The sequence below is a fragment of the Amphibalanus amphitrite genome, unplaced genomic scaffold, assembly GCF_019059575.1.
Source record: "Amphibalanus amphitrite isolate SeventyFive unplaced genomic scaffold, NRLGWU_Aamphi_draft 000709F_arrow, whole genome shotgun sequence".
Taxonomy (NCBI): domain Eukaryota; kingdom Metazoa; phylum Arthropoda; class Thecostraca; order Balanomorpha; family Balanidae; genus Amphibalanus; species Amphibalanus amphitrite.
The window spans coordinates 59266-86773 of NW_024882203.1; the positions used below are offsets into that span (position 1 = coordinate 59266).

At 50.1% G+C, this 27508-nt stretch overlaps 2 protein-coding genes across 9 annotated transcripts in view; both read right to left on the reverse strand.

The window, feature by feature from the left end:
• LOC122364954 (fasciclin-3-like) overlaps positions 1-18147 on the reverse strand; it is a 57425-nt gene extending 39278 nt beyond the window's left edge. For 3 of the 8 annotated variants that reach the window (XM_043335771.1, XM_043335768.1, XM_043335767.1), the window contains exon 1: positions 17884-18147. In XM_043335771.1, the coding sequence (XP_043191706.1) occupies positions 17884-17926 (43 nt within the window). In that variant the 5' untranslated portion in view covers positions 17927-18147. The remainder of the gene's footprint in view (positions 1-17883) is intronic. The other 5 variants (XM_043335773.1, XM_043335770.1, XM_043335769.1 and 2 more) reach the window with 3 other exon arrangements.
• Positions 18148-19566: 1419 nt separating this feature from the next.
• Positions 19567-27054, reverse strand: LOC122364963 (lachesin-like). The gene is made up of 10 exons (XM_043335791.1): positions 26893-27054; positions 25982-26073; positions 25531-25674; positions 24441-24571; positions 23785-23910; positions 23326-23482; positions 22858-22964; positions 21227-21366; positions 20682-20874; positions 19567-20471 (listed from the first exon to the last, which is right to left on the reverse strand). The coding sequence occupies exons 1-9, from the start codon at positions 26936-26938 to the stop codon at positions 20729-20731; spliced, it is 1089 nt and encodes a 362-aa protein (XP_043191726.1). The 5' UTR covers positions 26939-27054; the 3' UTR covers positions 19567-20471; positions 20682-20728.
• Between the last annotated feature and the right edge of the window lie 454 nt (positions 27055-27508).

Genomic DNA, 27508 nt, shown 5'->3' on the forward strand with positions numbered 1-27508 from the left:
CTGTTGCGGCCGAACCTGTTGACAATACTTAATCGTAATCCATATAGATGCCATGATGCACGTAAAGTAGGATCAATCCGTTAAGACCAAAGACGTGTTTTATGCATCGTAGAGCGTAGATAGTTTTGGTAGGTATAGGTACTTCATTCATTGTGCTGAATGCACGTTCATTTGTGGCAGTTTTCACAGGCAAGACATCAACTATGTGCAATAGAACGACTAAGTTGAAAAACATGCCAAAGAAGTAAATAAATGATAAGAGGGCAGCGATCAACGGATGTTGCCAATAGGTAGAAGGGCTGCGATCCACAGGAGGGCGCTAATAGGTAGGAGAGCCCCGATCAACATCCCGAGTTTCGATAGTAGGGCACCGATAGGTAGGAAGTTGGCGAGCAGCAGGAGGGTGCCAATGGATAGAAGGGCAGCGATCAACAGGAGGGCACCAATAGGTAGGAGGGCCCCGATCAACAATCAACAGGAGGGCGCCACCAGGTAAGAGGGTGGCGAGGAACAGGAGAGCACCAATAGGAGGGTGGCGATCAACAAGAGGTCGCCAATAGGTGGGAGGGCGGTCATCAACTGGAAGTCGTTAATGAGCGGAAGGGTGACGATTAAAATGGGGGTGGCAATGGTGAGGAGGGCGCCTTCGCTCAAGAGGATGACACGAACAGGAGGGCGTCTGTGCGGAGGGCGCTGGTCAACAGGCAGGTACCAGTGGATAGGAGGGCGGTGATCAACAGGAGGGTGCCAGTGGTTAGGAGGGCGGCGATCAACACGAGGGCGCCAATAAGAGAAGGGCCCCGATTAACATTCAACAGGAAGGACTAGGGAACCAATAGGTAGGAGGGCGGCACTGAACAATAGGGTGCCAAAAAGGAGAAAGGCGGCCTTGAAAATTTCACATGAGGGGGCAATAGGTAGGAGAGCGCCAATAATTATGAGGACGCCGATCAGCAGAAGGGCGGCAATATGTAGCAGGGTGGCGACCTACAGGAGGGCGCCTTCGGGTGAGAGGGCGCTTATTTACGGGACAGCGGCTTACATAGGCGACCACCGTTACGCTTAGAGAGCTACAGCCTACAAATGTGGTTGGAGGGCGCCCGAGGGAGCCCTCCAACCGTATTTGGAGGGCGTATTTGGAATGGGCGTCCTCCGAGGGCGCCCTCCATCCGTATTTTCCCTGTAAACACATTCGCGATTGGAGGGCGCCCTCCAGTCGCGATTGTTTTTCGATTCGATTATATCACAATTGCATTTGCGATTGGAGGGCGCCTTCGGCGCCCTCCAATCGCAAAGGGCGCCTTCGGCGCCCAAGGGGGGGGCATGGCCCAGTGGCCCCCCCTGCCTACGCCCCTGATTCCCGGTAGGCAAGAATCAGTAGGTTAGGTTAGGTTAGGTTAGGTTAGGTTTCTTTATGCCTGGTGGGCAAAATCAGTAGGTTAGGTTAGGTTTCTGCTCGGTAGGCAAAAATCAGTAGGTTAGGTTAGGTTAGGTTAGGTTAGGTTAGGTTAGGTTAGGTTAGGTTAGGACACCTCTTTGAATTTCATCAAGTAATAATCGCTTTTCTCAAATTTAAAGTTGTCCGCGCTTTAGACATAACAATTTGAGAACCTTGGTATTGTTTGTCATTTCTGGCTGCGATAAAAAATTGTGGACGCGAAACGCATCTGATATTTTTGCAGCCTTCATTGTTTATAAATTGTGTTCATCCGCCGTAACCAGCATGGCGTCAGCGTCGGTTGCGAGAGGAGAGGTATGTGGTGTTTTGGGGTCAATTTTGCCAGCTTTAAATGGTAAGCTGTTGCATTTTACTGGCAGGGAATGTTAGATAGTTGGATTATAGCATGTTGTGATACTAATTGGATTCATATAATTAAAACGAAAACGCTTGGGGACCTCCGTGTTTCCGACCCATGTTTCCATTCGAAACCAAACGTGCAAAAAGCTACGTCTGGGTTCAGTGAGCTTCAAAACAAACACCTCTTGAGACTCAAATATCTCAAGACCGGCATCTGCCCCGGCACTCCAGTGTGGCCGCTGCTCTGGCCCACGCCGCCTCCGTGTGACCTGGTCAAAGGGACCGGTCCCACCGGACGACGACATGCCGCGATGGATGGTGTTTGCGTGGCCGGTTCGTTCATCTGTGGCGAGGGCGGACGGATGACGGGCAGTCGTTTTGACGGCCCGACCCACGCCTGTTACCCCTCCCCCACCGAGCGTCACAGCCCGCCGCCACCGCCTCGACGCGCAGGTGGTATGCTTATGGATTATAATCGTCCTTCCATGTGTAGTTTTGTTTGGCGATAATGGCAAATGATTCAATGTAGATGAGAGACATCAAATAAACTTGAGAAGCCTCAAACAAAATACTGTAAATCGGCAAGTTCTCTACCAGGTCGTTTCACTTGCAGGATCTCGCAAAGGAACAGACAGGAACCGATTTTGGCATTGCTCTGCCGGCGGGTGCAATGCAGTGACACCCGATCTCAGGTCATAAATCACGTGCTACCGAGGCCTCCCCGAGAGGCAACTGCGCAACATGTTCCGTGTCTACCGACCTAATGGCAAAAACGTCCTCATTCATACCACACTCACACTAGAACACGGGCTGCCAGTTTTAGTTTTTGCCATTCAGTGCCGGAAATGTCACAAAGGACTGTTGACTGCAAAGTGAAAGGACAACACTGAATCACTTAGGAATAGCGGCGTTTGAAGCTGTATCAAAGCAGTCAACGCTTCCAGCGGGCTAGCGCGTGGTATGTCGTTTCAGATGTTTGTTGTTCTTTCCCAGGAGGCCAGCGCAAGGGCGCCGAGGCGCACTCCGTTCTCAACTGTTGGTCCACAAAACGGGGACCACACACGGCTGAGGGAAGGGCTTGCTAATGGACCTCCCGGTGCAGGGATGGCATCTAACTGATAGCGAGTGCAATCAAGGGAAGTTGGACACTTCAGCTGGCTCACCATCACCGCAATTTTCTCAACACAGCAGCGAAAGACCAGAGCGGCGGGGGAAATACTCACAGTACTGCACGGCTCGTCACAACGTGGTCACAAAGCACCGTGCAACTTTTACACGGTGCCTGACTCGTAGCCATGACGTAGATGGGGTTCTCACCTGGAACAAAGAAAAAGTACCGGCCGTTAGTCACGTGTTGGTCATGTGGGTGCCCCTCCGGGGAGCGGGGCGGACAAATACGACCTTGTAACTCGGCACGTCACTGCACAACAAATGACGCCTTTGAATTGCAAATTGCATGAACATGCCGCCTGATCCACAGACAGGTGAAGAATGTCATCCTGCAGGCTGCAACCGAGACAATTTGAACTTCAGTTTGTTGTGGTTGAATTGTCGGTCAGCTCCATGCAGCTAATAAGAAAACACGTTTAACTTATTTCAAACACAACAGAGTTTAGTATCACCTTGCGCCAAGTAAGAATCCCAATAAAAAAACTCGTTGACGTTACGAGCCTGATGGCTTTACATCGGGGAAGAGTGTGAGACTGATAACTTTCTTGATGAATGAGAGCGCATTGAGCGGTCGTCGATTTGGGAGCACGGAATAAAGGTATTGCCTTAAAGGTAGTGTGCCAGCTTTCTTGGACCGTATGGAGTTAATGGCCCAGATAAGGAGAACCGGATTTTTAGAACTTATCCATACCTTTAAAACTCATGGAAACGTCTTAAATTCTTCAAATTTTGAGTACCCCAGTGCGAAATTCGCCCCGACGGGTTGTCGGTCGTACCCCAACCACATTTCACACCACTATGAACAATAAATGCACACACTGAAATCGCTATTACCGATATGCTCATCCAATCAAGTTTCGATAAACCCGTTCATCATCATCTCTTGCGGTTTCGAACACGCCTGTTAGGTGGCTTCTGATGCTCGTCGAGGTCGGAATTTCCAAATACGCGTGGTGCGTCGGGCCGCGCGCTCTGACTTCGGCCAAGAAAAATGCGTCAGCTGATCATTGTCATTTCTGCCACTTGCGTGTGGTGAAATGGGGTCATAACTTATAAGACGGCTTTTTCATATCAATTATTTTACATAAAATCATATTTCAAACCATAAATAATGTTTGACAGCCAAATAAAAGAAACAATACCAATACGGGCTTACAGTTTAAGGCTCGACATTGTGTTGTCTACGATTAGACAGCTGATAACTCATTCCCGTATACGTCGTATGGTCGTAACACTATAATGACCTTTGCTTATTGTCACAAGTGCGCCGCATTCGCGATTGTTGCCCGACGCCTGTTTGCAGGTGAGCCCACTACAGTTGTTATACATATCTAAAAACCGAAAAACTTTTAGGCGAAAAAGGCACTATCCCAGGCCAGTGCTGGAAATAAGGCCGCTTTCTGGTCCCGGCGTTTTATTCTCCGGGTGGGTTAGCCCCGTCTAGCGCTTAGCCTTTCGGGACCCTCTCAGAGCCGCGGTTGTTTTCGCCGCTCGGCCCATTCGAGATGCAAAGTTGATAGTCACACGAAGTTTACTTGGGGCCTCTGAATGTACGACTTCGAAATTAATCGATTCCACAAAACCTTTTTCTTGCATCTATATGCATACATTTAACAGTAAATCCAGACTAGGCTGGTTTGGCTGGCCCTAAATAAGCTTCATGTGACTATTAACTTTGCATCTCGACTGGGGTGAGCGGCGAAAACAACCGCGACCCTCAGTGGGTCCCGAAAGGCTAAACGCTGGACGGGATTAACCCGTCCGGAGAATAAAACGCCGGGACCAGAAAGCGGCCTCATTTCCAGCACTGTCCCAGGCCCATTTTTTTTTGCGATATTAGGTAAAAACAGAAGCTTCTTATCCTAGGAAAAATAAAATGGGAAATCTTTCAAAGGTGGCACACTACCTTTAACTAGTCTCCGGGCCTAATCATTCAGACAGTTAACTCCTATTCACACAAGGCCAAAAACAAAGCATTCCCTCCGCTTGGGTGGCCCGCGCTGACCACACGCTAACAGGCATATCGAACAAGGTCATACTGACCATGTTGGCATGGTCTGTTCCATTTATCTCCACGTTTCGGTAGATTTAGCAGCCTAGCGAATGACCTCAACCTTCATTCACACAGCAAACATTCACATTCATGTCTCCCTGTCACGGTAGCTGATGCCTGTGGCTGCTCCAAGGGGGCGGGGGGGGGGGGGGACAGCGAGGCGAATTCTGCTTCTGAATTTAGTTATCGAATAAGGTCTGTTATGCACAATAAAGATGCTATTTCAACATTGAGCCATAACATTGTGCCGTCAGACGGAGCACATTGTAACATTGTGCGGTTGGACGGAGCACATTGTACGGTCTGCGATTGGGCACAGTGTGCGGTGTTTGACCGAACACTCTGTGGTTTACGTGCCCTCATTGGGCAGCTCGCCGTCTCGCGCTCCGGTCAGGTCACGGCCGGTCGACGCCCGTCGACATGGGCCAGTGCCACTGGCGCCGCCCGACCGACGCCGACTCCCACCAACAGGGACCAGACCGGCACGGAGACGGCGACATGGTGTCTATGACGTCACTGGACCGTCTGTGACGTCATTGGACCAGACACAGCTCTGCAGACACGTTACACGGCTCCAGTCCAATCCTCTAATTGCATTTGGCCATTTCGGTACGGGATTTGGCCGGGGATAATAAACCACGCTGACGCAAGCTAAGCCAGTGCGATTCACGAGTTTACTGCATCCGTCGTTACCACCTATAGGTGAGGCATGGATTACCGTCCACATGGAAACGAAACGCCACGATGACTGAAAAGGTTGAAAATCTCCTGTGTGCAGGAGACAGACCGACGGGACTAACCCACGCCAGCACACGGTAACCGCAGCACCAGGCGGGGCTAACGGGTCGTCGCCACGGCCGATCACCGTGACTGGCTCAGCGGTCTGCCCGAGGCGACGGATCGCCAACGGAGCGGTTAGCTCCGGCGCCCTGGTGGGACGCCAAGCGTGTGCCGAGAGGCGCCGGTAGGTACACAACAGACACGACAAGAAGTGACGGAAGCCGGCGACGATAAACGGCGGCAGACAGGAGACAGTGTTTCGGCAGCTGAACAAAGGTAAACAGCCGTAAATCTGGTGTGCACACACAGAGGCCTGTGTTGGATGATGGTGTTGATGTTGAGGAAGGCTCTCTAATGGTGACTGATGGAAGATCATCGACCTAGGAAGAACTATATTTGATCTGGCAAAGAAGATGAGAGAAACATTCGTAGAACATTAAATACAATAGTAGGTACCTGAGTCTCCTTGCAATTTGCACAACACTTTCCATCAAGACAAGACAGCACAAGAAAAGGACTGAAATATCCGTCCGAGTTCCTTTATGACTACGCTCAAGGGGTAGCTCAAACTGAAGCCGCATTTTTCCTAGAATTTCGCAAAACCTAGCGAAGCCAATCCAAACCAAACCACGAAAATTGAGTTCTGAGTGTTCAATACGCAAAACTGCGGACTTCTTAGGCCAGTCAAAACAGCTTTGCCGTGTGAATTGTAGCTGTGCCCATCGCTTACTGGAACACTCAATTTCAGCATCGTTCACGATAACTATGTTTTAGAAGTTTTCCAAGAAGCTGGAGAAAATCATTCAGCCAAAGCCTCCCTAATCTTGCAATTCAATTTGTTGCAAATCGAGAACCCAGGCTTTCCCATCCATCTCCCTTATCGTCTCGCGGCTTGCATTTCCTCCGAGCCAGTGACGTCAAACACCAACCTCCTCGCTCCTTCACGGCGCCTAGACCACGGAGCGATCGTCACGGGCACGACCGAGCTCCCGCCGGCCAGCCTGCCCACGCGTCACAGACGAAAGGTTCCTCAGGTGACCGTATACTAGAGCACTTCATGGGCCGGATAAATCCGTTATCCACGGATAAATCCGCGGACCGGATAGGATTGGATTCTAAATTTGTTAAAAAAGAACGGATATGGGCGGGCCGGATTTGGGAATTGAAGGTTGAACCCGGATCAAAACGGATCAAAATTTTAACATTCAACATTGAAGTTAAAAATTGATACCTAGTTTACCAATGTGGTGATTTTCATGTGGTTTTAGGTTTATAAGCATGGCTTTTGGAACCATGATGGTCTGTGAGATGTATGGCTGTCTGATCCCTTAGATTGAATTTGTTAGTCCAGTTTTGGGTGAAACCAGTTTTTGGTGAAACGGATTATTACGGATATTTTTTGGAAGTTTGGCTGCAATACGGGCCATGGGTGGGCCGGATTCTGATATTCAAAGAAAGGCGGATAATGGGCGGATCTGGATATGACTTGCCGGATATGGGCCGGGCCGGATCCTAAAAAGCCTATCCGTGAAGTGCTCTACCGTATACCCATGGCGACGCACGCTCCACGCGTCGCCATGGGTATAGCTCCACGACAGCGGCGCGGCGGTACCGTACAAATGGCTCCGTGGGCGGGAATAACGGACCCGTATCGCCTCAGCTGCCGCCTCCCACCGCCGTTAGTTCCAGCGACAGCGCGGCGCAGCAGCCCGCTTCTAAACATACAACGGGTCGTGATACACCCGGCGTAGGAGGCCCAACGGCTGAATGATCGGGAGCGTCGCGGGGGCCGGGGCAGAAGTCCTAATGATAAAGTCGTTCCTATTCCGGATGAAAACTAATTATGTCCCGTAGGAATGATCTCGTACGGATCGATTAAAAACGCGTCGTGCTCCCGAAGTCAAAATGAAGATGATTAAATAAACTTCCGGCTTCTAATATTTGACAGGAAAACTCAGCAAATAATGTTTCCGGAAAATCCGGGAACACGATCAATCATTGTTCATTTTTAATTAAAAAGGGTTGCGTTAATCAAATTGAGTCAGGCCATTGCGTTCATAAGCATTTTCAGCATCTCGCTCATTTATTTATACCCATTGACACGGCAGTGCCGACAGAGCCGAACACCATTGAAGATGACCTTGTCAAATGTCCTCGGACGAGTCGAAACAAGGGTCGATCACCAATGTCCTGTGTTGCGGCCGAGTCTATGTCGACGTCTCTTCGTCGTCGACGGGGACTTGGTAGGACCGGGGGCGGCTGTTAAACCCGTCCGTCTGCTGCGAACATCATCACACGCTGCAAACATCGCAACGAAAAACGCCTCGGGCGCGTCGTCGCATCGTTGTCGGCTGTGAAAAAGACGCACCTGCCCCGGACGACGCATCGGCCGCGACAACGACAATAAACACGACTTGAACAGAGCAAAGGCGGGGTGCGCCAACCAGCCAGCCAGGCCGGCCAGAGCGGGGAGCGGAACGCTTCTAACCCGGTCTCCACGCGCGGCGAGCTGCAACAAAGGCAGGGCCGAGCGCCAGGCGGGCGGAGTGTCCGGTGACACGCTGATAGGAGGTGGCGTTGTGTGGACAGGAGCTCCGGGCCGGAGGAGGACGGCTAAACTAGGCCGGATGTGGCCGGTGGCTGAGGCGCAGGCGCGGCTACAACAGCCCACAACAGGTCTGGTGTGTGTCCGTGCCGCTACGCTCACGGGGAGAAAATCAGGGCGGAATTCTAACTAGCCGCCATTAGATATGCCGGCTGGGTCCGTGGCCGCTGTGGCGACGGCCGCGCCGCATGAAAGCTGCGCCGGCTAGCCACAGGCCCGAGAGGCATTCACACACATACACACACCCACAGACACACAGACAGGGCGGCGGCAGACGCTCTGACCGGAACGGAGAAAGTATTCACACAGTCTGCCACCGGTGAGCTCGTTTGTCTCACCCCGAGGCGTTTTGTGTCACGATAAATACCCGAGTTGCAGCATTTGTCTGCAACAATTCGGCCATGATGTTACGACATCGACCATGGCAGTGCACCTATGGAACGCTAAAGAATGCGACTCAACGCAAGACTGTGCTACGTTTCCGCAAAGAATGCGAAAGTGAATGCGATGTGAATCAAAGCGTTACGGGGCAACTGCGATCTCGTAAGACCTTTCAAAACAAACACCGAATTCGTGAGAAGATATCAGTCGAACACGAACCAGAAGCGTACGTCAGGGACAAAAGCATTATTTTCGCCTTCCAGGCTACCTACAAGTTGCTGCAGTGAATAAGATATTTGGACACTGGTTGGTGAAGAGCCAGAAATGCGGCGTTTGTCTCGACCAGTGCCCGTCTGAAATGGAAATCAATATTAATATAGGATACGATATAGGAAATCAATATCCTTTCGACTCGACTCTGGACAAACCAGGAAACCAATACCTAACCTAATCTCGTTTATGCGAAAACCTTCAAGGAAGAAACCTGCAGATTTGCACTCATCATTAACCACATGGGATCAATGTCATCCATTTCAATTCTTTCCGACAACAAAGTCTGGGAAGCCTTCTAGAAGTCTCACCCTTAGAGCAGTTTTTAGATTAGCTTCCCGCCTAGCCGCCCATCAATTCAAACAAAGCCAGCGCCCAGTTTTGCCAGCGCTGAACTATCGTCGGGTTTGGGTGGCTGGATACAGAGCCAAAGGGGCGTGGCACTGGCAGAGCCCGACCAGCGGCGACGCCCGCGTCCGTCGTCATGGAAACGGACACAAACAGCTGGTGCATTCAGCCACCGACTGAGTCATCGCTGTCACGGCATGGCTGCCCGCCCGCGAGGGGCAAAAGGTCCGCTAATGGGGTAATGGCCGCTCGGGGGACGTGTGGGGGAGTTGGGGGGGGGGGGGAAGGGTGGGGAGAGACACGCCAGGGACGGGTGGCTGGAACCGGCGCGAGGCAGCTGCTGTTTTCAGACCTGAGTGAAGCGGGACTGAATGGACGATTCCACGTCCATTCGACTCGGAGATCAGCGTTGAACGGACGCAAAAGCGCACAATGTGTAGCTCGCAAAATCAAAAACATGTGTCATTGTGAGTGCCCCCTCTCCGTAACGCCCCCGCTTTTGATTATTCCATCGATTTTCTGTCAATCATAACTGTCGAACAGCAAAGTACTGTGGTATACATATATTTATGCTCACAAAAATAAATGGTACACAGAAACCTTTAGCCTACGTCCTAGTGACAATCAGCTCACATTTCACAAATGTCATTACATTGTGGTCACTCTACCAAAAGAGCTACCGCAGATTATAATAGAGCTACCTCGCGGCGTTCCGAAGCTTCATCCGGAGGGGGAGGGGAAGAGGGGGAGAGAGGGGAGAGGGGTGACCCTAACGGTAAGTATCTCAAGAATGCAGCCTCCAGACCTGTCGGGTCAATAGGAATCCGAAAGGCGCCAGGGAGATTACGAAACCCCTCAAAAGCTTCAAAGGATTGTCACCTAGCGAAAAGTCGCACCCAGGCTACGTCGAGAAGTAGTGAGGGAGCATGCAATTCGACACTGAATGAGAGATTCACGCGCCAATGCTGCAGACAGCTTTGCGCGAAATCTGTCCAGCTTCATTGTAGCCAAACGTCATTGTAGCGCCTTTTTAGTGTATCCTGTGTATACCAATCAATCAAACTTCCACCAGTGATGATGCAATTTGCGACTTTTTAACCCGCGCGGGGCTGGGGGGGGTAAATTTTACCCCCCCTCGCGAATTTTTGCGATATCTCAAAAACGGCGGCGCGCAGCGCCGCCAAACTTTCAGTACCTTTTCTTACATCAATTTGACACGTTCCCTGAAAATTTGAGCGAAATCCGTCAGAAAATTTTTGAGAAATTGACGTTTTAGTGACGTCATGTTCGTCATTTTCGCCTCAAAAACGGCAAAAGTTCAAACGCCGCTAACATCTTCATTTTTAAAGTAATCAAGACGTAACAAAAAAGGTTATACGTAATTTTACTTTGTCTATCAAATGGCTATCTCGGTTTTTTGAAAATTTTGGATTTTGGCCTAATATTTTTCAAAAAACTGACTTTTTTGGGAAAATCATTATAAAATCCAAAATATTGAGTCTATCGAAAAAAACCGGAATATATGTCAGAGAAGTGGTCTATGTGCACCTACATACCAAATTTTAGAAGAATCGGTTCAAAAATGTGGGAGTTATTCAAAATTTTATGACGTCACGACACACAAATTTTTTGAAAAATAACTTTTTTGGAAGTTCTAAACCTCGTACGGAAACAAAAATAGCACCATTCGATTCGCCGTGAAAAACTGCATCAGATAGACACCTTTTTAGGCCTTAACAACCAACTTCAAAATTTGACCTCACTTGACCTGACCTTGACCTGACCTCGACCTGAAATTCATCCAGAGGTGGTCCATATCACTTATTGAGTGTGCCTATTGAATTCTATGAGTAAAATGACCCATAAAACATGTGTCGCACATGCCCTTTTCTATATTTTGTTTTTTGGTGACCTGACCTGACCTGACCTGACCTTGACCTTGACCTCTGAATGATATTGTATGCAACGAATATTGTCTTGGTAGCCTAAGAACACGTTTTGGGCGATCAGTCTCAGTCCATGACTCCATTCTTCGGCAACTACGGTGCAAGGCCGATACTGTAGAAACTTGCAATTTGTACCCTTGACCTGACCTTGACCTTGACCTCAAACTTTAAATTAAGTACATGTTTTTAGTAGTTCGTGATGAGAGCTTTCGATTGGCGTTTGAATTTTTTAAATCGGACCGTTAGTTCGGGAGATAACAGGGGGGTAAAATTTACCCCCCCCCCCAGCCCCGCGCGTTCGGCTGGAGACCCCAGCCCCGCGCGGGTTAACAATCGCTAGACACAGGGAAACCCAACTGGATGGTATAACTAACAGCGAAGCGAACACTCGCCTCAAGGCTGTTACAGCGCCGGGGCCTGTTTGGTCGGCTTAGCGGCAAATAGTCCAGCTCTGGCGGCCTTGGATTTGGAAATGCAGGCGGAACCGCAAAACGATCCTGATAGCCGGTGGACGGCCGTAGACGGTCGACTCGGCCCGGCCGGTGGGACCCGTAGACCGTGGCGGGGTGTAGATGCCCGAGGCAGTCCCTGGCCCTCGGTAATACGCCATGAGCAGGTGCGAGGCGGGGTAAGACGCCACTCTACCCTCCCCCGTCCTGCGTAGGTAAGCGGCGCGGCGCACCTGTCGCTGACCGGGCGGACGGTCGAACGCAGCCATCCGCAACCCACCGGCCCCGGCGACCGGGGAGGGGTGGGGGGAGGTGGTGGCGGACCGTATACCCTCCCCAACCCCTACCCCTCCCCGCCCAGCCGCCGGACAGGCCACGGGCGCGGCCGCCGATCAGATGACGTCACTCCTCCCCCGTTCAGGGGAGGGGTAGCGAGGAGACGAGACAGGGGGGGGGGTTATTGAGCGAGACAGCTAGAGATGAGACACCGACGGACTCCGGGAGCTGCAGCTGGCTGAGAGACGCCCAGACACGTGGGAGGGTACGGGAAACTAGCCAGTGTTCCGGTTCAGGAAACGGTGGATCGGGAAGCTATAACACTGGACGTCAGCGCCAGAAACCCTTTGTCTGGTGAAGTGCCATTGGTCGCAAAGTAGCCTAAAAATGTCAGCTTCAGGGGATATGATATCCTTCCATTTTGTTCGAAATATAGCCACGAAGAACAAAGAATGAACGTCCCATTCAAACCAGAGAGGTCCAACCAGAGGATACTCAATCATAATCAGATAAAAATCAGCAATACACGCCACAATCCAGCTACTTTTAGCTGGCTAAACACAAACATCCTTCGAACGACAAGGATAGGGTCCACCTGCTCGGCGACTCGTGTAGAGGCCATCACGGTGTCTGGGGGTAACGCTTCCGTTCCCATCGCCGCGTACGAAGCGGCGGCGGCGGCGGCGGCGGCGGCGGCGGCGGCGGCGGCGGCGGTAGGGTCATCAGAACTGCCAGCGGTGCGCAGCGGGACACCGAGCGAGAAATCACCCCCGGTGCCACCGCACTTCCTGGGCCTGGTCAGCCGGCGGAGCGGGCGTTCTCCGCTGCGGCCACACCCCGCCGAACACGCCATGGACACGGCGGATACGATAGTTTAAATTCGGAGGAAATTTAAACGTATTCCCGGATCGGTTTGGGCGCCGTCACCGTCTCGCCTCTAAAGCTTGACAAAACTCCCTCGCCTCACAGCTTCTCGACTTTGCTACGGAGAGCGTCAGTGGCGAATGGTGCCTTTTGTGCGGCCTGTTATCCCGAGCGACGGAGACGGGGCAGATTAGACGCCATCGAGCGCCACAATAAATCACTCCGAAACGGCGCACCATTCTGTCGCGGGGAGTTTTTGCGACGGTCCGAAAATCGACTGAGGCGAGGCTATGCGGCTATGGGACGGCAGTAGGGTGACTCATGGTTCTAAAGCGGCTCCGCGAACTGGCGCTCAGGCGAATACTGCAGCTGAGTGGACTGGCGCCGGGCGAGCCACTGCGGAGGGGATTGCCGATACTGGCGTCGACAGTTTGCATTAACGACATTCTTTTGGACACGAGTCAGCTCGTGTGTACCGCGCAGATATCGTGTCGAGATCTTGTCTTAAATAATGGTGACAGCGCTGAGGTTATAATGCCCAAACAAAGAGGGGATTATGAAGTTAGCTAGGAACAACGATAAAGCATATCCAGACCCTGTCAATACTGAAGCATTCCTGACGTTCTGCAGCTGCACTTATCAAACCCACGCCTCGAGATCCCACCACCAATATGACCCTTCAACACATAACCAATCACCAACCAACCAAACGCACCCGCTCACACAGCTTTACAAAACCATTCCTTCCCCCTGCGAAAACATAGGGCGCAAAGCCTCTTTTCACGGGAGCCCCAATAGCGCGCGTCAGTGCGCGCGGCGGCAGGGGCGCCGGCGCCCGGACATTGTGCTCTTCCCCAGGGCGCGCGTCACTGGCATGGCGACAATGGTGAATTAACACGCCATTGGCGGCGACGCCGACGCCGGCGACCGGTGTGTCATTAGTCGCCGCCGTCCCCCGCAGATTGCCCCCGGGGCAGCGGGCGCCGACAGGGCAGCCGACGCCCGCGCGGACGGCGCGTGCCCTGATGCGATTAGCACCGCTGTTCCGGCGGCAGGGGTGCCCAAAAGCCGCTGCTGTCGCTTAGGCCGGGGTAAGGGATTGTGTAGTGTGTAAGGTGATTGCCGTGATAGCTATTACTCTTGGCAGGAAAAAACTTTCAGCAGGTGAGAAAAAACTAAGCTCAAATCCAAAGGCTAAGGGTGAGCAAGATTAATATCGATATTCGTTACATATCGACCTTTGCCAGCATTCATTTGCTCGATAATCGAGCTCAATGAAAAGCGTGACACGAGATCAATCAAATCCATATAGGAAAGTGATTTTCTCCTTGTCATCTCAAAAGCGCGATAAGGCTGCAGCCAGCACACGAACTTAAAATCAAATACCCGAAACCAGTGAAACAAGACCATCGTCGTGAGCAGATAATTGGGACAAAAATCAGACCGCATGACGGCGTTATTAGTGCCCGCGCAGCACAGAACGGTTGGGCGGAGGCGTGCGCAGTCGGGTGACAGCGCGCTGCCAAAAACGGCCGAGCCTCCTGGTCACGTCGACAGGTCACGGCACTGAGTAGCACAGACTCACGACCAGGGGTCATGACAGAGGTCACGTAGAGAGGTCAACAGACAACAGGACACTGGTGGTTGCAGGTGATGGCTCACCAAGCCAGAACGAGAGGCAGGTGACGAGGGCGTCGGTGGTCATGATGGGGTTGGAGGTGACAAAGTACCAGTGTCGTGGCATGCGACAGGAAGGAACGCTGGTTAATGTCCGAGGGGAAGGCGTTAATGTCTCGCGGTGTAACGGTGCAGGGCAGGGTGTTCATTAATCGTGATCAGACAGGTCGTAAAAGTACCAGAGTGGCGCCAACGTGGGGTAGCTCTCGGTAAGGATATTCTCCTTAGTCAGCTGTCACAGCTCTGTCTTCTGACCAGTGCTAAGCTGGCATATCGACGAGTCCGAGCACGCACAAATGTAATCGCGTGACTGTGTGGGGAATGTCCAGAGGGTCGCAATGAGGGGACGGAGTCGCCCGGGAGGGTTCACAGCACGAGGGGAGTGAGGACTATTACCGGTTACCTGTCCCGGCGCCGCCGCAAGGGTCCCTCGGGAGGGGGAGCCTCATTAACCACCTGGTGTCCGGCCGCTGTGTCGTGCCGCGCTGACCACCTTCCCTTCCCCTCCCCTCCTCCCCAGTCCCACTCCCTACCCCCGCCGCGCCGGCAGCGGTGCCTCAGGTAGCCACGTGGTATGATAAAGCGCGCGTCCTCTGCAGGAGCTTACTTCCACAGCGGGTGATAGTCACCTCGCCTGCACCGGTCCGAGTCGCAAGATAACAATCACGGCAACATCCTGTGTGCGTGACCAATAGACTATCGACTCAGAACCCCTCAGCTGCGCGCCAACTTAGACAAAGAGCACGCCGCCCGGCGGCCGGGCCGGTCCGAACCCGCGTGGTGCCTCGCAGTCAGTTAGACCCCCTGTCACGCTAAAGGAGGATTTCCGGCTTCAGCGGAGGTCGGCATCCGTTGCTGTACGATTGCAGAACGCCGACAGAAAAAGGTCAGGGATCGAACTCGTCAGCGCGAAAGTGCGAATGAATTAGTCGCACGTGGATGACTTTCGCTGACGGTTTACCGGATGCATAATTCATGACGCCGGCCGCCGTTATGAATTCATTCCGGAACGCATCCACAAGTAAGCACTGTTGCTGCTAATGGTTTTCCGTCTACCGGGGACGGTTGGGGACAGCAGGCGGCACTCGGCGACTGCAGCCCTCAGTCCGACCGTCTGCCCGTCCGACCGGTCCGTACCGCTGCGGCGCGGCGGTCCATAGAGTAACCAAATAACGGTACGGGAACGAGCCGACCGGGCGGTGTGACACCGGGCGCCAGTCCAGCGCCATGCCGTGTGTTGGGTCCGTTGACGGACCGTCATCAGACACACGAGGCGTCATATTGTTTCCGCGCAGATTTGTCAACACGCTCATAGTTAACGCTCCGGCTCAGTAAGATATGGCTGAATAGTCAATATGAACTTCGAACATACAAAGTGTTAGTTTTTCATATTTGATTGTTTATTCCTCGTAAACTCCCCTATCAGATACCGGATCCCCGGTGGCTAGGATTCAACCCCTATCTATCAGTCTCGGCCACCTGAGGAGTGAGGAGATACTGCGCCTGTCAACACCGTGTCGTTAGCTTCCTATGCGTTCACGCAGTCTCCACGGCCCGGCCGGAGACTGCTACGCCTGTGACGCAGTAGCACCACGGAGATAAGCCATGGACCTTCAGTTGTATGTCCGTTAGCGTATTCGATTATCGGTCAAGCAATAATCAGACGTAACTAATTAATAAAACATAAATCTATTAGTTTCATCGGCTGAGAATGATACTTCATTGGATATGAAGCATGTTCAAACTTCAAACTATAGTTCAAATGAGAGGAAGAGAACAAGTGACTAAGAAGTGAAACTAGACTTTAGTTCAGAACCGATAATCACTCAGGTTCCAGTTGCCTCTGTTGTGCAAGACAATTGCCCAGAGTTCATCCAATCATATAACACGCAACGCACGCAACGATGTCAGGCGGTCAGTGGTTGTTCGTGAAAACAGGATAGGATTATCAAAACAGGAATGTTGGACCTCTGTAAGGCAGTGAAGTTACTCGCAACTTTTCCGGATTCAGCCATCAAGATTGCGCATTTAATCCATTCTTCCTGCTTCCAGCGATAAAATGATGCACTGCAGGAATGTGTTATTCATAACATAGTCCTTGACCCAAGTCCTAAGCAAGTTAGGAACGTCAAGCTTGTCTGCTAAACAAGATCAAGCTTTACACTAAAAAGTTGTGCGCTGATGACATCAATTTTATTGTAAAAATGTTAACAACTAGCAAAAAAATTTCACGAGTCTTTTTACAGCCCTGTATGAATTGCTTATGTGCCCCCGAACCAGAGTCTACTCGTCTGTCGTAAACTGCCCTGCGAATTGGACCATCGCCTCCACTCTCCGGCACAACTTTACAACCCCTCCGCTAGGTCACGGTCCAGTAATATCGCCAGAGAGCCGGCATCGCCGTCGGGCGCCGGTTCCGCCGAAAAATACGCTCGCTGCGCGGCGCGGTGCCGTCAGGGAGCTGAGCCCAGGATCGATGTTCCAGTGACCCCCGCCAGCGCAGCGCGACCGTCCACCGAACAAAGACCAGCGAGAACAACCGTCAGCCCGGAGTGAGCCAATCGTCCCAGTGCGCTGCGGGCCGCGCGCCGGTTTCCAATTGAAAGGGGTGAGATTATTGATCTGTGGAGGGACTCCCGCCGGCTGGCGACCCGTCCCAACCGCCCGCCAGCGCCAACAAAACCAGCGCCCAGCGCCGGCCGGTGGCCAGCGCCGGCGGCGGTTTTTGAGCGACAAACAGACCCCGACGACCGCGCGGGAGAGGAGGCGCGCACCGGCAAACACCGGTACCGAGGGGCGCTCGGCTGTCCGCACAGAGGACCGCCAGCCGGCGCGGCCACCGCCCCGGGGCAGACTCCCGCCGGGCTGTGATGTAGACGTCGGGTGCGGTGGCCGGCCGGCTCAAATGGAGGGCAAAGGTCACAGGTCACGGGTCAGGCGGCGCCGGCGCCCCAAGCCGCCTCGTCCGACGTGACCACACCTTATATCGATCGCCGCTGTGGCGGTGGCACCTCACAAAGAGTGGCGAGGTCCGGTCCGGTGCCGAGTTGAAAAATGATCGATTGAAGGTTAGCGCACATTCGCGAAATGTCACGAGGTTTGACAAATCCTACTAAAAACAAAATTCCAAATGCCATAGATGGATAGAAGACTTCCATTCCCCAATCATACACAGAGCTATCGGCGCCAACATTAAATTCAAAACCGGCGCTCACAGCAACCTTCCAGAACCTCCCTTTCAGCCACCAGCTCATTCCAAAACTCACCTTGAATGATGGCGACGCCGAGCAGTAGACAGAAGGACCTCATCTTGAAAACCCTGAACTGCACTCAGTCACACAGTGCTGGTGTCTGGAGGGCGACTGGCAGCGGTGGCTCCGCGTGCACTCCCGCTCGGGCTCTGGCGGACTACTGCGCGCAGCGCCAGCGCCGCGGCGGCGACCGTCATAACTATAGGCGCGGCGCCGCGGCGCGGACGACCCCTGCTAGCGGCCATCGCGCCGGGCCGGCGGACCGGACGAGCCCGCCTGGACTGGGGGGGGAGGGGGGGGGGGGGGGGTGATGAGGGCAGTTGCACCGAGACTGGTCACGGGGAACAGCAGTTGATCTGCCTAGAGGTGGTGAGGTGAATGGAGAAGGGGGGAGAGGGTGCAAGTTTGCGCAAAATATGAGATTGTGTTGAACATCTATTTAATGTGTTTTGTTCATTTATTCAAATCCGATTGAAATGCATATCGCATATAGGATAGGTGTCCGTAACAAGATGCAGCATGCCCGCCTCACAGTGGTCATGGAGGATCTCTTTTTTGCTTATAGACAAAGCGTCTTTGTACATTCCATTTTTTTTTTTAATTAGCGGGATAGCCCTATTTAAATCAAATTCTACTTCTGGCTCAGGCTGACCTTTCAAAACCGACCGGGATTGAAGTGTATAAGCGTTGAAGACCTTCGCTCTCGGCGAACTCGGTTAACCGTCCCTCGGAACGCACTGAACCGCGACAGTCGTGCGAAAAGGTAACCGTCTCAGCCCGATGTCCTCCTATCTCTGATCCAAAAATACCGAAAGTGCCTCGATTATTCTTTCCTCATTTTGAAATTGATTGCTCAGCATATCTTATAGGTTATTCAAATCGTGTCCTACTGGTACTTCATGCTGCGTTATTGTAAAAGTGAAACGTTTCGGCTTTCGGAAGACCATTAACTCAAACCGCAATATCGATAGGTAGAACAGAAAAACGACGAAAGAAACACACATGTTCCAGAGAAATCCGGAAACTAGCCCACTCTGCGGTAGTTTTCACGCTCGTAACGAGCTTGTTTTCAGTAAAAGACAGCAGCTTGTTAAAACGGCAGTACCAGGTTGGTTGTAAGCGTCTGTAATGTTTGATGTGCTGCTATCATAACTCAGTACTCTGGCTTGTTTGCAAGAGCGTGTTTTGATGAGCAGTCATCACTGTCGAATGCGTTACTTAGCTGTAAATCAATAAACCAATTTGTTATAGGAAACTGCTAGATGGAACTGGCGAACCACTTACAAAATGTCCAAGATGATGAGTTTAGAGTTACGAAATAAATGAGCTGTGAAAATGAGGCAGGATTGCCTTCGATATACATACCCATGGTGGCAATCTTTCTGGTAGATATAGGTTATAACCGTTTCACAGAGCGAGCAACTAAAAGCGACACTGGTGGTCGTTTGAAATTTTCGGAATCAGACAATCCATGGGCATAATCAACCGATCCAAATACTGTCTGAGGGTTGATCTACCAGCGTCAGATGTTAGACTTCTATACTGAAAATGCGCAGTGCTGCGATCGATATTTATCTTACGCGAATGTGCTGCGAGCGTTTGTGCTTCAAGAAAAGGTCACGTAACATCGCATTCGTTTTCAATATTTATACGGTTTGATAATGAGCGTCATAATACATAAGTGAATAAAATAAACCATTTTTGCAGCATTTTTTTTTATTTGTACGGCCCTACAAGGTTATCCAAGACAAGACAAAATTAAGATGGAATCATGAAAGAAATAACAAAAAGTGAGCACAAGCAGCAGTAAACGGTCTTGCAAAAAGAAGGTACTGATTATCGTCACTGGACCTATAGGCGTCACTTTTATGTTTAGGCATACAGAACATTTGTATTTGAGACATCAGTTTGCATTGGCTGTGTGACGCAGTACTGTTCGTTCCTAAGGAATAGAAGATCTGCAATTCGTTATAATCAAAAATAAAAGATATGCTATTCAGCCTTTTCAAAAATAAGGTTATATGTAGATGTCCTTTAAAACTACACCTAGAAATCATGAGCTGTTATTTCTATACAAACAACGTTTAGATCGTTCTCAATACATTGGCACACACATCCTAGCTCAAAGATTCACAAGGGCCAGTGTTCAGCTGCAACATCACGACTTCAATGCTACATAACATATAGGCGAGTCCACACGTGTACATTACGGTATAGCAAAACCAGCATCATCACTTTCTAAATGCTTACCAGTGAGCTTATACACGACACTGGGAAAGCAGCACACCATTCGTCAAACTCACAAATCTATTATAGGCCTATTTATATCCATCTGCTGAAGTTCAGTAGACACGTCAACACCAACTCCAACCATTTATCATAATGCAAGTTCACTTGTTGGACGGATCATTGACGAAAGTCTCGGATTACACTGTGAAGAATGACAGTGTTGTGACAGACGTCTCTTTGTGGTTGTGTGGTCGGAGATGTCAATCAGCTACAGCGCTGCAGCCCACAGCTTTTCGGCCACTGCCAACAGCCATCGATAACGGACGGAAGATCACGATGTTTCCCGCATTTCGAGATTCTGTCTGTTGAGCTCTCTGGAAAAATAAGCGCAAAATGATAGATTAAATCTGGTTACGCACAGGTCTAAAAATCGACTTATTGGGTTTAGGGTAAGCAATGACAACATACCTATAGGTAAACTCATTTTTTTATCATGAAAGACGAAAACAAAATACGGTAATAAAAAGCACGACCATAATTTGTTTATCGACTTATCAATCCGCCTCCTTGACAGCGTCACTTACCGGGCAACAGTTCCTCAGCGTTGGCTAAGCTCTGCCTCAGCGCTGCCTCAGTGGTGCCTCAGGCCAGCGGCGGTGACAGCGCCGACCAGCACGGCGACCAGCACGGCGCTGGCCAGCACCAGCGGCGGTGCGCGGCTGTTGGTGCTGTACCCGGGTACGTCACAAGCCGGGGGGCACACCGGAATGAAGGCCTCTGAAGACAGAAAGGTGTCACGGTTAGTCATAGTTGTATGGATTCAGGCGTTACAGGAATGGAAATGAACGGGCAAATGACATTCAAATATAACTATTAGGTAAATTGTATACAGTTATAATATAACGATGAAGGCATAAATAGATAAAGCGATGCATCATGCAACACCAATGACTCGAATTCCCAGTCCCGAAAAAAGACCTGAAATGACTTGCTATCTTTATAGATTTGTATAAGCATTAGCGATCAGCATATCTTAGTACCCCAGCCTGATCCGCCTTGACCTATCCCGCTCTCCCGTGCAGACTCCACAAGCTGACCTGACCTGACCTGGCGAGAAAGTGTGACTCACCGACGAGTTCGACGACGGACTCGGTGGTCCCGAGCCGGTTGGCGGCGCGGCAGGTGTAGTTGCCGTACTGTTTCTTCTCGATTGTCAGCGTACGCAGGTTGCTGTCAGTTGTCTGGTCCGTGATAGGGAACATAGACATCCTAAGATGAGAGAATAATGTCAGATAATGGATGTGGTTGTTTGGAGAGATTAGGGACGCTAGAGCTTCTTACATTGCTGATGGAACATAGGAATTGTGAAATGTGGAAACGTGAATGAACATTGATTTATTTATCGAGTGTATAAAAGGCGAATTCAAGAATAGCGTGATAAAGTTAGAGATGACTTGTATTTCGAGAACTTGGGATATAATGACTGATTCTTTGAACTACATTTTGCGTTTTCTGTTGTCCCGGTGACATCTCGATAACTGCAACAAAAAATGAAAAATTTTCTGTTCCTGGAAAGCGACCGAATTTTTCTTATTCATTGGGTCCTATTATAACCGAAATGGGCATTAGTTTTGATCTGAAAATGCTTTTCCGGTTTTCAGAGACGATTTTCGATTTTTGGCCCCGAAATTCGGTTTTTGGCCCACCGTGTCCGATGTAATTGAGTAATCGACTCGCGGTAACTTTCATCGCCTTTCCTATGCCACAAGCTTTCGAATGATATCTGGTTTTGCATATTTGCGTGCAAAAATAACGTCATAAATCTATGTTAAAGTAAGAAAATGTTGAAATTTTGTAAAAATTTGACATTTTTTTTTGATTTCATTTCAAAATAGAGGAAATACTAAAGGCCCCATCCAAATTCTGAGCCCAGTTCCTTGAAGAGCATTCAATTTCCGTTCGGAAGGTACCTTTTTAGTGCATTTTATCGGATTCCTGTGGCGTCCAGATTGGAGTTAACCTAAACACATATCCTAAGTCATATCACATAGCATTAACCTGATAACGTATGTTAACGCCATAGGATCAACGAGGGGTCAACTGAGGTCATTTTGTTGACCCCTTGTGACCTCGGGTCACACGCAGGAACTTACTTTTGAGCAGTCCTGTCGCTCAGAATCTTGATCTGTTGGGGGCCCGTTTTTCAAGTGACTCAATCTGGACGCCACAGTAAACCGATAAAATGCACTAAAATAGTACCTTCCGAACGGAAATTGAATGCTCTTCAAGGAACTGGGCTCAGAATTTGGATAGGGCCTTTAGTTTTTTCTCTATTTTGAAATGAAATCGAAAAAAATGTCAAATTTTTACAAAATTTCAACATTTTCTTACTTTAACATAGATTTATGACGTTATTTTTGCACGCAAATATGCAAAACCAGATATCATTCGAAAGCTTGTGGCATAGGAAGGGCGATGAAAGTTACCGCGAGTCGATTACTCAATTACACCGGACACAGTGGGCCAAAAACCGAATTTCGGGGCCAAAAATCGAAAATCGTCTCTGAAAACCGGAAAAGCATTTTCAGATCAAAACAAATGCCCATTTCGGTTATAATGGGACCCAATGAGTCCAAAAAAATCGGTCGTTACTCAGGAACAAAATGACTGTTGCATAGTGTAATGAAACAAATGAAGATTGACTTTTTTCGGTCCCCGTTGCTGTAATTACAACTAAATAAAGCGAGGAGAAGAGCTTACATCTGATGCTGGTTGTTGTTGAGGACGATACCGTCCTTGAGCCAGGTAATACTTGGCGGTGGATAGGCTTCCACCAGGCACTCCAGGTCCATGTTATATTGCATAGCCTGGAGAAAAAGAGCGGAAACATGTAAATGGAGATCGCTAACGCACAGGTAACTAAATATATTCTATATAATATTCGTTTGGAGGCGAGAGGAGGCAATTCACTTCCACTCCATGCAGCACAAGTAGGTACTGAAGCAGTACTTACAACGTTGATATCAAATAATCAGCAACTACTTGCTTTGTTCGTGAAACGAAGACTATCGGCCACCCTAGTCCTAGCAGCCTTGCGCTATAAAATATTTACGCCAAACGGCCTCTATCCGCTTCACATTAGTGTCACTGCCTATCTCAATAAGGCATGACTGCCGTGCCAGTGATGCCCAAACGATGGCCCCCGGGTCCTGATACCGCCATCCTTACCTGGTAGACCTTCGGTCTGGGCACGGTAATGACGGGAGCGAACTCCACCTCCACGGCCACGTTCCGCTTGGAGCCGCGTCCCACGCCGTTGTCGGCCACGCAGTAGTAGGTGCCTCGGGCAATCTTCTGAATGTTCTCCATACGTAGAACGTTACCACTGTCGATCGGAAAGAACGTTAGAACTGGAGGAGGGGAAACATATTTAGCTACTTTGTTACTTTTCCAAGCTGCTCTCTGACGGCTGCGGGTGATGAATATTATATTCCAAAGGATAGCGAAGATGGTTGACTGGTCTGTGGTTGACAGCTCGATACGCAAATGAAGACACACTTCAAAGCCAACAGCGGCGGAAGCAACAATTATGACAAGGCACAAGTCAGCTGCAAATTGACACTATCGAAAGATGACACCATTACGGGGACCAATCAGGACTGAATAGTCTTCCTGTGTGCTACTGACCGGTGGATGGCCTTGCCGGTCGGCAGCAGGAAGTTGTTGTCCCGCCTCCACGTGATCTCCGGCGTGGGGAATCCGGTAGCGTAACAGGCAATCTCGGCCGTCTCGCCCTCGGAGACAATCACAGACCTGTGAAAGGTCAGGGTGCGTCAGTGCAGGGATGAGCAAGGATCCGCCCGAGCTAACGTCGGGTGAGATATGACTGGTTATCGCTAAAAGGCACAGGGAGCGCCTCGGAGCCAGGTCAGGTCAGAATATGTAAGATAAGGACGTCCCAGATCAGAACACCGAGATGAATACGGAAATGTACGAGCCAAGTCACGGAAGGCTCGGGTAGGACACAAATTGAGAAGAGGGAGTCCAATCAAGAACCCGACCACGTTGCTACAGTATGCATGAGTTAACTTACAATTTCAGGCCACGATTTACATGGGAAATGGAGACACTGGCACTTCGATATTTACATTCATGCCTTTGAGCATATCCCTACAAAATACATTGCAAGCACGTACATAAACGAAATCGTTTTCGTTCAAAGAAACTAAACAACACTGCCCTAAACGGAGTCTTTTCCAAAAATCCGCACTTATCTGATGATCATCCACGCACATTTTTCTCCCGCACTGCGCGCCCCTCCCACCAGTTCTCTGCTCTCTGACCTTGTCGAGTTGTCCGAGATGACTGGCTTCAGTCGGACGGCTAGCAGCACCGTGCCACTGATGGACTCACGGACACTGATCTGTACCCGACACTCGTACGTGCCCTGGTCAGACTCCTGGATGTCGCTGATCTGAAACCGCCCGAGCTCGCTGAGATGAATAGCAGATGGCAAAACCACACCGCACACTACTATGGACGTCAAACCCCTTGAGACCCCACTTTTTTGCGATAATTTTTAAATGCGTCAACTCTCGTTGACAATATTCTGGCAATGTGTGTTTCAGAACCTGCCGAAACTTTTATTACTAAGGTATTTTGACGCCAAACGATTATGAAAGGTACTTCTCATTCACTCGTAATGTTAAATTTCACGGAACGAATCTGCTGTTTGGGTAGAGGCTACGCGCTCATGAGGCGGAGCCACGTAATGACGTCAGCGCTAAGCTCCGCCCTACCCCTCTGGCGCTCCTTGCCCGGCGACCGGTCACTCGCGTCTCGCGCTCCATCCAGGCTTGATGGTGGGCGGTAGTTGGTAGCGGTAGCGGGCGCTGGCAGATGGCATTTAGGGCAGATGGCGCTGGTGGCGGGGCTCGAGTGTGGCCGAGCGCAAGCCTCTGCCCGGGCCTGAATTGACCTTAGCATTACGAGTGAATGAGAAGTACCTTCCATAATCGTTTGGCGTCAAAATACCTTAGTAATAAAAGTTTCGGCAGGTTCTGAAACATACATTGCCAGAATATTGTCAACGAAAGTTGACGCATTTAAAAATTATCGCAAAAAAGTGGGGCCTCAAGGGGTTTGACGTTCATAGTAGGTAGATATGATTCCGATTGTGGTGTTCATCATTCTCGACTCGATATATTATAATAATAATTTGACAGAAACAGTGACAAAGCATACGCTACCCAGCTATGAGCTTGCAAAAAGTAGTAGATTGTCGAGCTAGCATAATACATCAAAAAATCTAACATTTTAGGTCAAACTTCGCTTCTACACACATCGCTATTTCCAAAACTGAACCCCAGCCGAGACATTTCGCGTAATATTTGTAATTGTACACGATTTGTACACGACTATCATCCGACCGACCTTCAGTGTGACCGTGTCGCCCTCACGGTCGATGGAGAAGCGCGGCTCCTGCGCGATCAGGATGTTGTTGGTCGATATGGGCACGTCGTTGACGTTATGCCCGCTGGCCTGTTTGAACCACATCACCGGGGATTCGCTGGCGAACTGAGAAAGGAAGTGCGTTTTCGGGTTAGACAGCGCTACAAAAGTACCATCAATGAAAACATTTCAGAGGATCCCCTGAAGATTCCCTCAGAAGCTCCCTTGGTGGATGTGGTTTTCGTGAGATCATGTGAGTTTATTTGCGCGCACACACAATCGCGTTATTTTTTTATAGTTGACGTCATGTGCTGGATGTTATATTCTTTGACGTCATGATTATCAATTGCAGAACGCAAATCCATACGTTACGAAGGTGTACACGACTATCGATTGTTTACCATTTATCTACAGTCCAATTTCGTTAGTTTACCTGCACTGAACATTTCAGTAGCGCCGTTGCTCCGATGTCTGTCACCGTCTCCTTGCTGATGAACGATATCGACGGGTTCCTCTGGCCGGAGGCTGAAAATAAACCGAGTCGCCGATGTCAGGGAACATTGCAATCGTTTCATTTTTGACATGACAACATGTGAATGTAAGTCTGAGAAAGTAAGACTGTGAGAGTCGTTTATTGTAGTGATGAAAATGTCTCCTATGCCGTACAGTGTGGATGCATTAGTTATCTGAATTTACGTGGCATATTTATTTGTAAAGAACGGATACATTTTTAAGATTGAGGTCCTATAGCAATGCAGTTCCATGACCTCAGCGCTAGTCGGATACAACAGACAAACAAAACAGCTCCTATGGTTCGTGCTCGCCTGTGTGCCATATGAGTAACCGGTTTCACGTTCGTCGTAGCTGAATGCTATCGGCATGACTCATACGGTACTGACCCATGCGACGCAAGAGATGCAAATTTGTCCAACATGGAAATTTGACAAGCGCTACGGAATCGATGACATAGTTTGAGTGAGCAATTGCATCATTTCACGAAATCAATCCAGTCAAAAACTACCGGAATATTGCCAGGGCTTACGACACGCAGGGCGCCGAATGAAGGCATATAAAATGTAATGAACGGGAACAAGAATGCTCGAGAAGTGTACCAGCCAGCTTCGGGCGATTTTGATGTTCACGTCTAATTTTAATGCAAAAGAATCTTTTAAACCTATGTTACAGCAACATCTCCGACGACTATCTGATACCCATTGCGCAGTTACAAAGGAACATATATGTACAATTCAAATTCTGATTCAAACCACACCATCCCGCCCCACCCCAACCGTCATCAGCCCAACTGAGCACCCATCCCTCTGTGTTCCCATCGTATCCACTCACCTAACGACAGAGCAGCCACGAAAACAGCCCACTGTGTCACACCCATTGCGAGCTGGTATCCAGCGCCCTGGCAGTTCAAACTGTGGCTGTTGTTCTCCCGTCGGCAGTCGCTCCGCCCTCCACTCGGAACCCCTCTCGCCAGCTGACTGACGACCCTGGGCCGGCACCTGCGCACCGGCGCGGATGAATACACCCGACACACCTGGGCCGCCGAACGCCCGGCAGGGAATGTCGCCGTACGCGCTGAGGAAATGTAAGGTGAGTCAGGGACTTTGTATGTCAAAGCATGTATTTTAAATGAAGTTGTCGAGGAATGAATCATAAGTCAACATAATTTATCAAAATTAGTTGGAATGCTATTTTACAATAAATCGAAAGGAGGCGCCCCAGAATCCTTTAAATCCTGGTCATCCTGCTTTGCTCGTCCAACGATAACCGGACATCAAATTGTAACCCTAGTGTTTTGCGGGCCCGGCCTGGTCGATAAAATTAAGTTCCATAGAAAAAAAAGCAGATGAAGTGTTAACAATGACTACGGGTAAGAAAAATATGACAGAACAAGTGCAACGAGCGCTGAAGGTCAGCAGCGCCCAAGAGGGCGGCTCCACTCGGTCAG